General features: G+C 38.2%; 1 protein-coding gene across 1 annotated transcript in view; it reads left to right on the forward strand.

Moving 5' to 3' along the window:
* Positions 1-17,593, forward strand: part of LOC124622053 (transient-receptor-potential-like protein) — a 225,935-nt gene that overhangs the window by 80,467 nt on the left and 127,875 nt on the right. Inside the window, exons 8-9 of the mRNA XM_047147617.1 lie at positions 5,929-6,163; positions 6,659-6,811. Of these exons, the coding sequence (XP_047003573.1) occupies positions 5,929-6,163; positions 6,659-6,811 (388 nt within the window). The remainder of the gene's footprint in view (positions 1-5,928; positions 6,164-6,658; positions 6,812-17,593) is intronic.

Consider the following 17,593-nt stretch of genomic DNA (forward strand, 5'->3'; position numbering starts at 1 on the left):
ATTTTTCCTTTCCCATTGATTTAAATCAATGCCTATTCACAGCCAATGTCTGTAATTCCTTTGTGTCTTAATTCAAAGTGGCTGCATGGTCAAAACAGTGTCTGTTCTTTCAGACATGTAAAAGTTTTAGGTTTGAAACAGTGTCTACTTCCATTGCATGAGTTAGTTTTAAAGAATAATTTGTCCAGAAAAAACTTGTGATCCTGACATATTCCCTTCTAATTTTTCAACTATAGAGACTAAAACACTAAGTCTGCTTCAATTTCCAAGTAAAGTATGGTTTCAAGTTTAGAATGACTAACCAAGCACTGGATAGATATGTACCTACTAGAACAGTTCATGTCATGCTCCATGGTATACACTCTCTGTAAGGAAACTTCTTGACGAACAGCTACTACTTCACATTATATATAAAACAAAGTACAAGGTTATAGATACAGAGAAGGTAAAAGAAATGCATTTGGCTGTCAAAAAGGCAGTGTGTAAGACCTTTGACTGATTTATCACAATCTAATTCATAAGACCTCTCACAGAATCCAAAGAAATTCTGGACATATCTGAAAGCTGTCAGTGGCACCAATGTTAGTGCCCAAACATTTATGGGCAACAAAAGAACTAAGCTGAAGTAGCAAGGAAAAAATCAGATATTATGTACTCCATTTTCAAATGGTTGATTACAAAGGAAGATCTAGAAATAATTTTCTCATAACTACAAAAATTAGAGATACTGATATTAATAACAGCGTTTTTGAAAACAGCTATAAACCCTGAACAAAGCCCCACAGACCACTACAATCCCTGTCAAATTTGAGCCAAATTCGACAAATACAAATACAAATTAGCTCCTCTCTTAACCATAATATACCACAGATGCCTTGAATGAAATATCGTGCCTAGAAGAAAGTACAGATCACATGTGTCTCTAGGAATGGTGTGAAAAGTAATCCACAAAACTCCCGTGGGGTTAGGAATGTATTCTGAGCTGAACAGAATGCTCTCTGCCACATCAAACAGCATGAGCTCCGAAGACATTGATCAAGCGAAACCCAACTCATACCTAATTCATTTGATGTTCTGAAAATAGTAGATCAAGGCAGTCACAGTTAAGCATCATTTAAATCAGTACAACACCAATGTTTATTAATGAAAGTACAATCACAAATGGTATCAGACAAAATTTGTGACTGGATTGAGGATTTCTTGATAGGGAGGATGTGGAATGTTAACTTGGATGGAAGGACACCAGTAACTTCAAGTGAGCCACAGGGAAGAGTTTTTGTGACTCTTGCTGTTCATGTTGTGTATTAATAACCTAATGGACAATATTAATAGTAACCTGTTGTTGACAACAATAAGTGAGTGTGTATACTGTGGTACAATGTTTTGAATATAATAGAGGGAAATATTCCACATGGGAAAAATATAGCTAAAAACAAAGATGATGTGACTTACCGAACGAAAGTGCTGGCAGGTCAATAGACACACAAACAAACACAAACATACACATGAAATTCAAGCTTTCGCAACAAACTGTTGCTTCGTCAGGTCTGCTTGTGTCTGTGTATGTGCGGATGGATATGTGTGTGTGTGCGAGTGTATACCTGTCCTTTTTTCCCCCAAGGTAAGTCTTTCCACTCCCGGAATTGGAATGACTCCTTACCCACTCCCTTAAAACCCACATCCTTTCGTCTTTCCAGCTTTCGCAACAAACTGTTGCTTTGTCAGGTCTGCTTGTGTCTGTGTATGTGCGGATGGATATGTGTGTGTGTGCGAGTGTATACCTGTCCTTTTTTCCCCCAAGGTAAGTCTTTCCGCTCCTGGAATTGGAATGACTCCTTATCCACTCCCTTAAAACCCACATCCTTTCGTCTTTCCCTCTCCTTCCCTCTTTCCTGACGAAGCAACAGTTTGTTGCGAAAACTTGAATTTCGTGTGTATGTTTGTGTTTGTTTGTGTGTCTATCGACCTGCCAGCACTTTCGTTTGGTAAGTCACATCATCTTTGTTTTTAGATATATTTTTCCCACGTGGTATAATGTTTGCAACGTATGACAATGAGAGAAGAGAGAGAATGAAATCCAATGGTGACACATATTCTATTCCTCTTCATTAGCCCCAAGGGCCTTAACATCCCCATCTAATCAGTCACACCACCTCACTTCATGAGATACTGTGGAAAGATCTGGAATTTAATCCACAACACTGGTGCAAACTCTGGTGACTTTTGCCATTACCTCTGCTTCTCTTGCCAGCCAAATACTGTTGGTGAAAATATCTTCCACCACCAGGATTTGAGGTGGTCACCTATGAATCGAGTACCTCAGTTCAGTCATGCATTAGTGACATTGGCTATGGATGCGGGTTGAATCTTTGTAACTGGTTGTAACTACTGCATTTTAGGTCTGTTAATGATACACACCTTCAGCTATTACTAAGTACTTATGAAATCAATGCAAGGTATCAGTACTTTACTGTAAACATAGTCACAGCAAAAGGAAATACAGCTTTTGGCAATGCAATGAATTCTGTAACTTCTTCAGTGTTGCACTTCTGAAAATATTGTCATTTGATAGAATACACACTGTATGGTGAAATACATTTAAGTGACCCGTGTCTGACTGCTGCCCCTTTGGGAAGCAATCACAGAATTTAATGACCAATATGTCACTATATTCAATGCAGCTACTTTCTAGGAACTAAATCATATTCATGCCACTATTTTTACGAATCTTTGTTACTTTAGTTTTGGAGAGTCTTATTTTTGTGCACGTTGTATAGTATTAGTTTCTTAACAACATACCAGAGTATTTCAAAAAATTCTCAGTTGATGTAGTTTCAGTTAATTTTAAGGTGATTCCCTGTACATTCTTACTGCTGCCACTACCGCTTACCTCCAAATGTATAAGGGGAGTACAGCAAAAACGTGGTCTATAAATTTACAGGGCTCTACAAAAGATCCATTTGTTTCCAGAGCTCTATATTTGCCAAAGGGTTATCTTCACTGTAGCACTAATGTCCTCTCTGAGCTGTTCCAGTGTTTTTAGCAGTGGAGGTACATAAACACAGTCCTTAATGTATCCCCATAGGAAAAAAGTGACAAGTTTTTTTACGTCAAGTGACCTGGCAGGCCAAGGGAACAGTGCCACATCATCTTCACCACTACCCCCAATCCAGGGATGCAGAAGTTCACTGTTTAGTTAACTACAGACACTGACATTCAAATGAGGCGGTAAAAAAAAAAATGAAATGATTATATGGCATTTATTGTCCGGGATATTCCCTTTGGGGCTCGGCCGCCATATTTCAAGTCTTTTTAGTTGATGTCACGTCGGCGACTTGGGTGTCAATGATGATGAAAATGATGATGAAGGACACACAACACCCAGTCCCCTGCCGGGAATCGAACCTGGGCCCCATTGTGTGGTAGGCAGTACCGTTACCATTGCGCTACGGAGGTGGGGAGGAAGTGATCTGTCTTGATGGAAAATGAAGTTCTCAGAATCTACAATCAGTTGCGGAAACAACCATAACTGCAAAACATCAAGGTAAGAGGTAATTGTCACAGACTTCTCACAGGAAAAAAATTGTCCATACAAATTCATATGTGACATTGCACAGAAAACATTACTCTTTGGTGAATCTTGATTATGCCTCACAGTTTCATAATGGTTATCTGTGCCCCACACTCTCGCATTGTGGCAATTAACCTTTCCAGATAAATGGAAGGTTGCGTCATCGCTGAATATCAGCTTGTAGTCAAAACGTTCATCCTCAAGTTCTCCCCCATTGTGATGCAAAACTGAAGTTGCCTCTCATAATTCTCGTTTTAATAGTTGCATGAGCTGCAGACAGTATATTTGAAATGCAATTACTTTCGCAAAATCTTCCACACAGTTTGCTGTAGTATTCCAACTGAGTGGCTTGTGTAGACCACTGATTTTTTGGAATACATACAAAACTTTCCCTCACCCTCTCCATGATCACATCTGGGATACTTTGTACTTTCCTGTATACAGAGATAACCAGTATCCCTAAATTGTTGATACCAATGAACAATGCTCTGTTTACATGGCTGCTCTTTTCCATAACTCCTCCAGAGTGCACATTCCATTGCTATAACAGATGAACATCTCCCATATTCCAAAACACAAAAATTTTTTCTTGCTTTGTTGACATTCTTTCAAGACACTGGACTTTTAACACCAATTGGTGAGCAAAATATAAATTTTAGTTTACAGTTCCATTCATCCATCCATTATACTCATACAAGTAATACTTTGGCAAATTAAAAGCTTTGAAAATGACTGAATCATTTATAGTAGCCATGTATAAATTTCTCACATACAATCTCTGTTTATACGTATCTTCCATTGCCTTCAAACAGATCTTCTCAGTACATTCTGAATGATTCCTTTACTTATGATTCTGACATTATAGTACCCTTCTTTTATTATGCTTCATAGATCAACAAGCTTTATTATTAAAACTTGACTGTCACTGTTAGGCTAAAGCATTTTTAACTAATTTTTCATCAAAATCATCAAAGATAGTTAGATCCATAGCAAAAGTGTAAACAATTACTGCAATGTGTTCTTGAACCATTCTTGGAAACTATGTCAAGAGAAAACTAGAAATTATGAACTGTAGGTTCCCACTAGTGGCCTGTACACTATTAGTGTTATTAGCTGTGTGTTTCCTGATACACTATTATGTATTATTATCCAAAGAACTGTTCAACACAAAGCTGTCAGATCTTTAAATCCCGTGAACTAAGTCTGCATCTTGTATCTTGCCATTCATTTCATTTTGCTAGTACAGCTTTATCTCCTACATATATACAATATTGCATTCCACAAATCCAATGATACACAGTTTTCAACACTGCTTTATCAATAATCATGAGTAATGTTACAGTACCCTGTCTAATTTCCAATTGGGTGTTTTATGGAATATCTTCTCAGTAACTGAGTATTTTCATTACACATCTTGCTGCCATATTGTTTTAGGACTGATAAAGATCTTTCCTTGTTTGTTTCCCATCTGGATCTTTCTTTAGTGGTGAATTTTGGAGAAATCATACGAAATATGTGCAGTGCAAATCACAAAGAACCATGTCAACCATTATTTAGAAAACTTAAAATATTAACTCTACCTTCCTTATACATTATGAGATTATTATATTTTTGTACACCAGACATGAATTATTTGAGGGAAACCATTTTGTCCATTCACATGATACTAGAAACAAAGAAAATTTTATGCTCCGAACCAACCGACTCAGACTGTATGCCCAGGGACCTCAATACATGGGAACGAAAATTTGTAATAAATTAAAAGGGAACAAGTTGATGCAGATGAATTTAGGCTCACTTAAAAGCAAGCTATATGAGGTACTGACACTGAAGTGTTATTACTCAGTGGATGAATTCATGCAGAACAAACTGGAAATTTGAGCTGGATACAATGTGTTACACATTCCCAGAAATATCCTTTTAGTGTTATTATTTATTATAGTGCTCTTATTAATTACTGTAAAAATCATTGTAACTGTTTTACAAATTTTTGACATGTCTCCTGTACACAAGCCAAACGGAGTGCAAATGTACATCATGAGATGAATAAAATACAATTCACAATTCTCTTCTATGTTAAGTAATTTTTAATGCTAATGTATTCTTACTGCTGCATCATCTGTTTATGGAAAAGCCTTAATCTGTTTAGTCTCACGCAAGTTTCTACTGAGCCATTTGTTAATTTTTTTTTTTTTTTTTTTTTTTTTTTTTTTTTTTTTTTTTTTTTTTTTTTTTTTTCATCTGGAGGATCTACATCTTTGATATGTATAATTTTATGTTTATTTTTTTACTTATTCCAAAACAATAATGGGCACTGTTTGAACTCTTTAATTAAATTTCTTTTTCGTCTTACACAGTTTGTGGCACACCCCAACATACAGCAATTATTGGCAGCCATCTGGTATGAAGGTGTCCCAGGATTTCGACGGAAATCCATCATGCAAAAGCTGCTCCAGATCACCAGCGTGGCTCTACTCTTTCCTTTCTACTGCATGCTCTACATGTTTGCACCCAACACAAACACTGGGAAGCTGATGAGGAAGCCCTTCATGAAATTTTTAATACATGCCTCAGCTTATCTGTTCTTTCTGTGTAAGTAAGAATATAATGGGTCATTTAACTACACGCAAAAATTTGTAATTTATTATCAGATACCCTGAAATTCAAAATTGTGGCTTTTTTGTTCTTTTGTATATTATCTTAAACATGATTTTGACAACAACATTTTTGTAGTGTGTTACATGTTTTTGTCTCAGATGTGGTAATTATTATGACGAAATCAGAATGTAACAAACACTCTTCACAGATCATATTAAATTGTCAAACGTAATGATACAGTATTAAGAAACTTAATTTCTATAACAGTCTGCAGATGTTTTATTGTTTGTATAATACAAAGGCACATTCACTAGAGTGTAACAGGAACCAACCCAAGAGTTCATTCAAAGCCCTTTATTTAGTAACATGGAAAATAGTAATCTCCTCATATCAGCTCATAGCCAAAACTTAATTTGTATGACCTACATTTCTTAACAACTTATTTGGTCCTCACACAACAAAGAAATATCATCTCTTATGTTATTGCAGTGATCCTTATTCTGGTGTCCCAGAGAGCGGAGGTGCAAGTTATACAGTTATTTGGAACAGAAAGCATGAGAAGAGAACTGGAGGAGCAGCTACTGAAACAACGAGGCAATCCTCCAACTCTCTTAGAATGCTTTGTGCTTGTGTATGTTGCAGGTATGTGTTTTCAGTGCACATTTTTCTTGCAACACAATTCAGAAATCATGCTTCTTCACAAGTAGATGTTGCTCCTGCCTAGTGGCTGTACCATTTAGCTAGTTACATTCTGCATAGCTCATTATTAAACACTGTTTTTAAATGTGGCTAGCATTTGTAAATAAATATGAAACAATGAAAAACCCTTAAGTTTAACATTGCTACAAGTGCGGGTAAGCTACTACAAACAGCATAGTGAACGCATTATTGTGGCCAAGATAGGCACGAAGCCCACGCCTACTACAGTAGTACAAGTTTATATGCCAACTAGCTCTGCAGATGATGAAGAAATTGAAGAAACATATGATGAAATAAAAGAAATTATTCAGATAGTGAAGGGAGAAGGAAATTTAATAGTCATGGGTGACTGGAATTCGGTAGTAGGAAAAGGAAGAGAAGGAAATGTAGTAGGTGAATATGGATTGGGGTTAAGAAATGAAAGAGGAAGCCACCTGGTAGAATTTTGCACAGAGCACAAAATCATAGCTAACACTTGGTTCAAAAATCATAAAAGAAGATTGTATACATGGAAGAACCCTGGAGATACTGACAGCTTTCAGATAGATTATATAATGGTAAGACAGAGATTTAGGAACCAGGTTTTAAATTGTAAGACATTTCCAGGGGCAGATGTGGACTCTGACCACAATCTATTGGTTATGAACTGTAGATTAAAACTGAAGAAACTGCAAAAAGGTGGGAATTTAAGGAGATGGGACCTGGATAAACTGAAAGAACCAGAGATTGTACAGAGTCTGAGGGAGAGCATAAGGGAACAATTGACAGGAATGGGGGAAAGAAATACAGTAGAAGAAGAATGGGTAGCTCTGGGGGATGAAGTAGTGACGGCAGCAGAGTATCAAGTAGGTAAAAAGATGAAGGTTAGTAGAAATCCTTGGGTAACAGAGGAAATATTGAATTTAATTGATGAAAGGAGAAAATATAAAAATGCAGTAAATGAAGTAAGCAAAAAGGAATATAAACGTCTCAAAAATGAGATTGACAGGAAGTGCAAAATGGCTAAGCAGGGATGGCTAGAGGACAAATGTAAGGATGTGAGGCTTATATCACTAGGGGTAATATAGATACTGCTTACAGGAAAATTAAAGAGACCTTTGGAGAAAAGAGAACAACTTGTATGAATATCAAGAGCTCAGATGGAAACCCAGTTCTAAGCAAAGAAGGGAAAGCAGAAAGGTGGAAGGAGTATATAGAGGGTCTATACAAGGGCGATGTACTTGAGGACAATATTATGGAAATAGAAGAGGATGAAGATGAAGATGAAATGGGAGATATGATACTGCGTGAAGAGTTTGACAGAGCACTGAAAGACCTGAGTCGAAACAAGGCTCCGGGAGTAGACAACATTCCATTAGAACTACTGATGGCCGACCTCAGGGAAGATCAGTTTGGATTCCATAGAAATATTGGAACACGTGAGGCAATACTGACCCTACGACGTATCTTAGAAGCTAGATTAACGAAAGGCAAACCTACGTTTCTAGCATTTGTAGACTTAGAGAAAGCTTTTCACAATGTTGACTGGAATACTCTCTTTCAAATTCTGAAGGTGGCAGGGATAAAATACAGGGAGCGAAGGGCTATTCACAATTTGTACAGAAACTAGATGGCATTTATAAGAGTCGAGGGACATGAAAGGGAAGCCGTGGTTGGGAAGGGAGTGAGACAGGGTGTAGCCTCTCCCCGATGTTATCCAATCTGTACATTGAGCAAGCAGTGAAGGAAACAAAAGAAAAGTTCGGAGTAGGTATTAAAATCCATGGAGAAGAAATAAAAACTTTGAGGTTCGCCGATGACATTGTAATTCTGTCAGAGACAGCAAAGGACCTGGAAGAGCAGTTGAACGGAATGGACAGTATCTTGAAAGGAGGATATAAGATGAACATCAACAAAAGCAAAATGAGGATAATGGAATGTAGTCAAATTAAGTCGGGTGATGCTGAGGGAATTAGATTAGGAAATGAGACACTTAAAGTAGTAAAGGAGTTTTGCTATTTGGGGAGCAAAATAACTGATGATGGTCGAAGTAGAGAGAATATAAAATGTAGACTGGCAATGGCAAGGAAAGCATTTCTGAAGAAGAGAAATTTGTTAATATCGAGTATAGATTTAAATGTCAGGAAGTCGTTTCTGAAAGTATTTGTATGGAGTGTAGCCATGTATGGAAGTGAAACATTGACAATAACTAGTTTGGACAAGAAGAGAATAGAAGCTTTTGAAATGTGGTGTTACAGAAGAAGGCTGAAGATTAGATGGGTAGATCATACAACTAATGAGGAGCTACTGAATAGGATTGGGGAGAAGAGAAGTTTGTGGCACAACTTGACTAGAAGAAGGGATCGGTTGGTAGGACATGTTCTGAGGCATGAAGGGGTCACCAATTTAGTATTGGAGGACAGCATGTTGGGTAAAAATCGTAGAGGGAGACCAAGAGATGAATACACTAAACAGATTCAGAAGGATGTAGGTTGCAGTAGGTACTGGGAGATGAAGAACCTTGCACAGGATAGAGTAGCATGGAGGGCTGCATCATACCAGTCTCTGGACTTAAGACCACAACAACAACAACAACAAGTACATTATTCGTTTACACTAAGTTTGCTACAAGTTTCTAAATATAGAATTATCTATTAAATAGAGGAAGTCTGCAAAAGGAAACTTCTCTTAAAATGTCACTGGAGTTAACTGCATTATGTGGAAAATATTTTGCACTAATAGAAAAGTGAATGAAAATATTTATCAATCCCAGTTTATTATTTAGGTAGCAAAAAGAATTTCCTGTGAGTAAATGAAAGGAAGGAAATGAAAATATAGCAAAGTGAAATCATAAGCCAGGCTGTTGTTTATTTATTTATTTTTTTGTTTAACCCGATTGCATTAGGATCTTCAGCCCCTCTCTTAAATAAGATCAGGATTTCACACTTGCAATATTTATTTACATCATTGTTAACTAAGAAATAACAACAACTTTAATATGACAAACAGTAATAGAATTGTATTTACAGAATTATATATGACGTGAATGCATCTAGAATTAATGTGATTAAATAATACTGACTAGAACTAATACAGTTAATACTAGCAGTACTTCTATTTCTGCTACTGCCACTGATAACAATATTAATAATAATAATAATAATAATAATAATAATAATAATAATAATAATGATAGTGGCAGCTGCAAACTTATTTATACATGGAATAAGATGATACTTCCTGACACAGCAAGTTCTGAAGAGGGAAATTTACGTAGACTGCAACAGCTAAGAGCATAGGGACATGAGGAAGATCTGGTTAGAAAGAAGACTGTAATAGGGTAATGAGTATGTACAGGAAGTAAAGGCATACATTATACTTGCTTCAGTAGGTATGCCATTAACTGTCTTTCAGCCTGTTCTCTGACATAATGAGGTAGGAGGGTCATTCCAAAGTCAGGTTCTGGCTACCAAAAAGAACTTCACAAAACCAACTGAGTGGTGAGAGTGGGATAGAAATGAATTTGCTCTGAAAGGAATGAGTGTTTTGTTATGTTGTTAAGACAAGAGCATTAAGATTGAGGAGGGATATGAGTTACAGTGTACTTTGATAAGACAGAAGAGGAGACAGGGTATGGCTGGAAGTATAAGCATTTGTACATTTCACAGGTCTAAAGAGAAGAAATTTTCATATTCCTGTAGGGCATGAAGACATGTTGATGCCTTCTTGTATGTTGCTCACAGAGCATCCCTCTAACCAACAGGTTCAAGGTGATGTCTTCCACTGAAACTAAAAGTGAGCCATTGGATCTCACTTCACCGTTTGGTAAATCTGCTTTGCCCAGTGTCATGAGGAGGCAAATGAGGAGTCTATTAATTGTCAGCTGTTCAAACATATGATGAATAATGGTACCCTTAGGGAAGTCACAGCAAGGGACATGAAGGAACATTAGGTACATTCAGTGTTTATACTTGGGGCTTCATCCAACATGTTGAAGAAGCTATCTGACCACCACTGGGGGGAACAATGTGTAACCAACTACAGACTGTAGTGCATATTGGAGCAAATCATGTCTGTCACCTGGGTTATAAGGTCATACCTGGATCATTCCAGCAACTTGCAGAGAAGATTGAGAAGACATGATGTGTCTATGAAGCTCATAATTTGCAGCATTGTTCCCAGAACTGACAGTGACCCATGGTTCTGTGTCAACTAATAGGATTGAACCAGAACCTTCAAACATTCTATAATAACCTAGGTTGCGACTTCCTAAACTTGCACCATAGAGTTGAGAACTGTAGGGTCCCCCTGAAGGGGTAAGATGTGCACTACATGTCACAGATTGCTACCTAGGTAGCTGACTGTGTGTGGGGTGTACAGAAAGGTGTTTTAGATTAGGTGACTCCCCATCCAGTCCAGGTAACAACAGCTGTAGGAGATCCAGAAATATCAGTTCTAGATCCAAAAAAATGCCTGCCACAGGTGAGAGCATTAAAATCCTTGTAATTACTGCCAAAATATTCGCAACAAAGTTCCAGACTTTGAATGGATGCTGAAAACTGTGAAGCTCACAAAATACTAGGAACAAAGCTGGTTGAAACCTGAAATTGATATCACTGAGACTTTTGGGGAAAATTGAAGTGTATATCAAAACAACAGGCTAGGCAATGCAGGTGGTATATTTGCCACAGTAGACAAATCGACTGAGAAAGAAATTGAAGCTGCATGTGAGATTGTTTGGACAAGTAGTGGTCATAAAACTGTAACTGGATCTCTAGGATCTGCACAGGGTGACAATACCGCTTAATCACATAGTCGGCACGGATACTCACCACAACAACTGGCAGCCTCCTCTGCCACCATGACAGGAAATGACAAACACAGACTTCTTCATTTGGGTCTTATATGTATGCACAAAACACTCCAACTTTCAGTTAAAAGGCAGGTGAAACAAAGCGGTAGTCAGATGCTGTATACCATTGCAAATGCAAAAGTCTTCAAAATCCCATGACACAAACTGCCAACTGTTGTCAAATGCCAGTGTCCTGGGGGTCCCTCAAGAGCAAAAATAACCAACAATGTGCGAACCATATTTTTAACTCCAAAAATAATAGCTAAATGCTCCTTTTCCATGTGTCAATATCCATGCTGCACAGTGGAAAGCTGATGCATAAACAAAGGGCTGTTTCGTGCCATCCAAGTTCTGATGGGACAGGATGGCACCAATGGAATACTGGGACATGTAATAAACCAGGGTTATCTGTTTACCCAGCATAAAGGAGTAGCCAAAGAAATACAAAAAGTTCTGTTATCCAACAATGCAGTCAAAAGGAAAAATGAAGACATGTTTTCCAAACTTAAGAAACATTACAACCACAAGAGTACACTTATTTTGCTCTTCAATTAGACGAAAGTACAGATGTCATGAATATAGCACAGTTACTCGGTTTTATAAGTTTTGATTAGGATGAAGATACAAGGCAAAATGCTTGAGTCAAACACTACTGCAGAAAACATTTTCAGTATGATTGACCTTTATTTGTTAACTGTGTGTACTCCTTGGAAAAAATGTGTTGGTGTTTGTACAAATTGAGACAAGCCAACATATTCACTTAACAGGGCAGACAGCAAAGATGAAGAAAGTTGCATCTGACACACACTGCATAATACATCAAGAATCACTGGCTCAGGATATGAAGAATTTTTTCGCTGATGATCAGTGGTTATCAAGGTTGCCCTATTTAGCTGATATCTTTGGGAGGCTTCACATTTTGAATATTGTACCCTTGGTTGCTCTAGTGACCTACAAAAAATTTCTGCTAGAAGGGGAGTTAGTTCTTTGGCATAATCTCTGTAAAATCTTACATGTATCTCATCTGCTCCTGTTGCCTTTCCACTACTAAGTGATTGTAGTTGCTTGTGCACAGTTACCTACAGTTACCTATCTTGATATCTGCCATTTCAAAGTTTGTATGATGATTGTAAGAAGGGACCACATTATGATCTATCTTCTGTGGTGAAACAATTTCAAAAGACCAAATGCAATATTCAGCCTTCTCTCTGTCATCTTCCGTTTTGTTGCCAGTATGGTCACTGAATGATTGAATACTTCATTTTGATCCACTTACTGATTTTTACACAGGCTCAAAATCTCTTAGGGTTTTTAGACAGGTTGCTCAGCAAAACTTTTCTTTCAGAATCACTGAAGATTGCTCTCCTTAGACATATTTTTTCCTCATTCAGTGTTTGTTTGTCAGCTAGGTTTTGACTTCTTTTGAATCTGTGATGCTCTCTTTGTTTATATAGCAGTTTTCTAACACAGCTGTTAAACAATGCTAGGGCTCTCAATTTCTTAAGACCTTGCTCAGAACAGGCATACTGAATGATGCTTCACAATTTTTTTCATTTTTGGTACACATCTTCACCCTCAGAAATCAATATTTGATGCTGACTACTCAGATTCTCAGCAATTTGTATTCTATCATTCTTGTTAAGCAAAATTGTTGTCCTTCCTTTCTTAACATTCCTCGTAATACCTGTAGTCAAATATGCTACTGCAGGCTTATAATCACTGATACCATCCTTGACATTAAATGATTCAAAAAGTTCAGGTCTTATAAATTATAGAGTGCAGCAATCTGTCATCTTTTTTTAGATTTTATTACGCAAATCCAGATTTTGGCTAGTGGCTAGCCATTCTCAATGCACTATTTTCTATTCTCGATGCTTGTAAGTCCCTGGAATGAGATTTTCACTCTGCAGCAGCGTGTGCACTAAAATGAAATGTCCTGGAAGATTAAAAATGTGTGCTGGACCGAGGCTCAAACTCGGGACCTTTGCCTTTCGTGGGCAAGTGCTCTACCAACTGAGCTACCGAAGCACAGTTCACGACCTCTCCTCACAGCTTTACTTCTGCCAGTACCTCATCTCCTACCTTCCAAACTTTACAGAAGCTCTCCTGCAAACCTGCAGAAATAGCACTCCTGAAAGAAAGGATATTGCAGAGACATGGCTTAGCCACAGCCTGGGGGATGTTTCCAGAATGAGATTTTCACTCTGCACAGCAGAGTGTGTGCTGAAATGAAACTTCCTGGCAGATTCTTTCAGGAGTGCTAGTTCTGCAGGGCTACAGGAGAGCTTCTGTAAAGTTTGGAAGGTAGGAGATGAGGTACTGGCAGAACTAAAGCTGTGAGGATGGGGCGTGAGTCATACTTGGGTAGCTCAGTTGGTAGAGCACTAGCCCACGAAAGGCAAAGGTCCCGAGTTCGAGTCTTGGTCCGGCACACAGTTTTAATCTGCCACAAAGTTTCATGTAAGTCCCTGTTGTTTGGGCACCAGTCACATTTCTTTGAATTGAGGGAGCAACAGGGACTTACATGCAGCGAGAATAGAAAATAGTGCATTGAGATTGGCTAGCCACTTGCCAAAATCTGGATTTGTGTAATAAAATCTAAAAAAGGATGATTGATTGCTACACTCTATAATTTATAAGCCACATAACAGTCGCTGAGTGCACCCACTTTCAGAATGGAAGGCAACCTGAAGTTCATGTCTCTTTGTTGCTAGGAGACCTAAGAAGTTACCTTCACCAGTTGATCTTCTATCTGCTGTAAGTAATTTTCAGATAATATGTTGAGAACAATGTCACTTGAATCACTGTCTCTGGTACCAGTTCTGATCGCATGACTCTCCTATACCTGGCAAGTTGAAGTCACCCCTATCATAATAGCATGGTCAGGAAACTCATTCACAAAATTCTGCAAGTTCTCTCTGAAGTGCTCTGCCACTACAGGTTTTGACAAAGACAGTCTATAAAAGCTTCCAATTACTATAGGAGAAAGAAAACTGGCGTTCTACAGATCGGAGCATGGAATGTCAGATCCTTTAATCGGGCAGGTAGGTTAGAAAATTTAAAAAGGGAAATGGACAGGTTAAAGTTAGATATAGTGGGAATTAGTGAAGTTCGGTGGCAGGAGGAACAAGACTTTTGGTCAGGTGATTACAGGGTTATAAATACAAAATCAAATAGGGGTAATGCAGGAGTAGATTTAATAATGAATAAAAAAATAGGAGTGCGCGTTAGCTACCACAAACAGCATAGTGAACGCATTATTGTGGCCAAGATAGACACAAAGCCCATGCCTACTACAGTAGTACAAGTTTATATGCCAACTAGCTCTGCAGATGATGAAGAAATAGATGAAATGTATGACGAGATAAAAGAAATTATTCAGGTAGTGAAGGGTGAAGAAAATTTAATAGTCATGGGTGACTGGAATTCGTCAGTAGGAAAAGGGAGAGAAGGAAACATAGTAGGTGAATATGGACTGGGGGGAAGAAATGAAAGAGGAAGCCGCCTTGTAGAATTTTGCACAGAGCATAAGTTAATCATAGCTAACACTTGGTTCAAGAATCATAAAAGAAGGTTGTATACCTGGAAGAATCCTGGAGATACTAAAAGGTATCAGATAGATTATATAATGGTAAGACAGAGATTTAGGAACCAGGTTTTAAATTCTAAGGCATTTCCAGGGGCAGATGTGGATTCTGACCACAATCTATTGGTTATGAACTGCAGATTGAAACTGAAGAAACTGCAAAAAGGTGGGAATTTAAGGAGATGGGACCTGGATAAACTGAAAGAACCAGAGGTTGTAGAGAGTTTCAGGGAGAGCATAAGGGAACAATTGACGGGAATGGGGGAAAGAAATACAGTAGAAGAAGAACGGGTAGCTCTGAGGGATGAAGTAGTGAAGGCATCAGACGATCAAGTAGGTAAAAAGACGAGGGCTAATAGAAATCCTTGGGTAACAGAAGAAATATTGAATTTAATTGATGAAAGGAGAAAATATAAAAATGTAGTAAATGAAGCAGGCAAAAAGGAATACAAACATCTCAAAAATGAGATCGACAGGAAGTGCAAAATGGCTAAGCAGGGATGGCTAGAGGACAAATGTAAGGATGTAGAGGCTTGTCTCACTAGGGGTAAGATAGATACTGCCTACAGGAAAATTAAAGAGACGTTTGGAGAGAAGAGAACCTCTTGTATGAATATCAAGGGCTCAGATGGAAACCCAGTTCTAAGCAAAGAAGGGAAAGCAGAAAGGTGGAAGGAGTATATAGAGGGACTATACAAGGGCGATGTACTTGAGGACAATATTATGGAAATGGAAGAGGATTTAGATGAAGATGAAATGGGAGATATGATTCTGCGTGAAGAGTTTGACAGAGCACTGAAAGACCTAAGTCGAAACAAGGCCCCGGGAGTAGACAACATTCCATTAGAACTACTGATGGCCTTGGGAGAGCCAGTCCTGACAAAACTCTACCATCTGGTGAGCAAGATGTATGAGACAGGCGAAATACCCTCAGACTTCAAGAAGAATATAATAATTCCAATCCTAAAGAAAGCAGGTGCTGATAGATGTGAAAATTACTGAACTATCAGTTTAATACGTCACAGCTGCAAAATACTAACGCGAATTCTTTACAGACGAATTGAACAACTGATAGAAGCGGACCTCGGGGAAGATCAGTTTGGATTCCGTAGAAATGTTGGAACACGTGAGGCAATACTAACCTTACGGCTTATCTTAGAAGAAAGATTAAGGAAAGGCAAACCTATGTTTCTAGCAATTGTAGACATAGAGAAAGCTTTTGACAATGTTAACTGGAATACTCTCTTTCAAATTCTGAAGGTGGCAGGGGTAAAATACAGGGAGAGAAAGGCTATTTACAATTTGCACAGAAACCAGATGGCAGTTATAAGAGTCGAGGGGCATGAAAGGGAAGCAGTGGTTGGGAAAGGAGTGAGACAGGGTTGTAGCCTCTCCCCGATACTATTCAATATGTATATTGAGCAGGCAGTAAAGGAAACAAAAGGAAAATTCGGAGTAGGTATTAAAATTCATGGAGAAGAAGTAAAAAGTTTGAGGTTCGCCGATGACATTATAATTCTGTCAGAGACAGCAAAGGACTTGGAAGAGCAGTTGAACAGAATGGACAGTGTCTTGAAAGGAGGGTATAAGATGAACATCAACAAAAGCAAAACGAGGATAATGGAATGTAGTCAAATTAAATCAGGTGATGCTGAGGGAATTAGATTAGGAAATGAGACACTTAAAGTAGTAAAGGAGTTTTGCTATTTAGGGAGTAAAATAACTGATGATGGTCGAAGTAGAGAGGATATAAAATGTACACTGGCAATGGCAAGGAAAGCGTTTCTGAAGAAGAGAAATTTGTTAACATCAAGTATAGATTTAAGTGTCAGGAAGTCGTTTCTGAAAGTATTTGTATGGAGTGTAGCCATGTATGGAAGTGAAACATGGACGATAACTAGTTTGGACAAGAAGAGAATAGAAGCTTTCGAAATGTGGTGGTACAGAAGAATGCTGAAGATAAGGTGGGTAGATCACGTAACTAATGAGGAGGTATTGAATAGGATTGGGGAGAAGGGAAGTTTGTGGCACAACTTGACTAGAAGAAGGGATCGGTTGGTAGGAAATGTTTTGAGGCATCAAGGAATCACAAATTTAGCATTGGAGGGCACCGTGGAGGGTAAAAATCGTAGAGGGAGACCAAGAGATGAATACACTAAGCAGATTCAGAAGGATGTAGGTTGCAGTAAGTACTGGGAGATGAAGAAGCTTGCACAGGATAGAGTAGCATGGAGAGCTGCATCAAACCAGTCTCAGGACTGAAGACCACAACTACAACATTACTATATTTACCCACCTTTGTTGTTTA

The sequence above is a fragment of the Schistocerca americana genome, chromosome 7 (genome assembly GCF_021461395.2).
Source record: "Schistocerca americana isolate TAMUIC-IGC-003095 chromosome 7, iqSchAmer2.1, whole genome shotgun sequence".
Taxonomy (NCBI): Eukaryota; Metazoa; Arthropoda; class Insecta; order Orthoptera; family Acrididae; genus Schistocerca; species Schistocerca americana.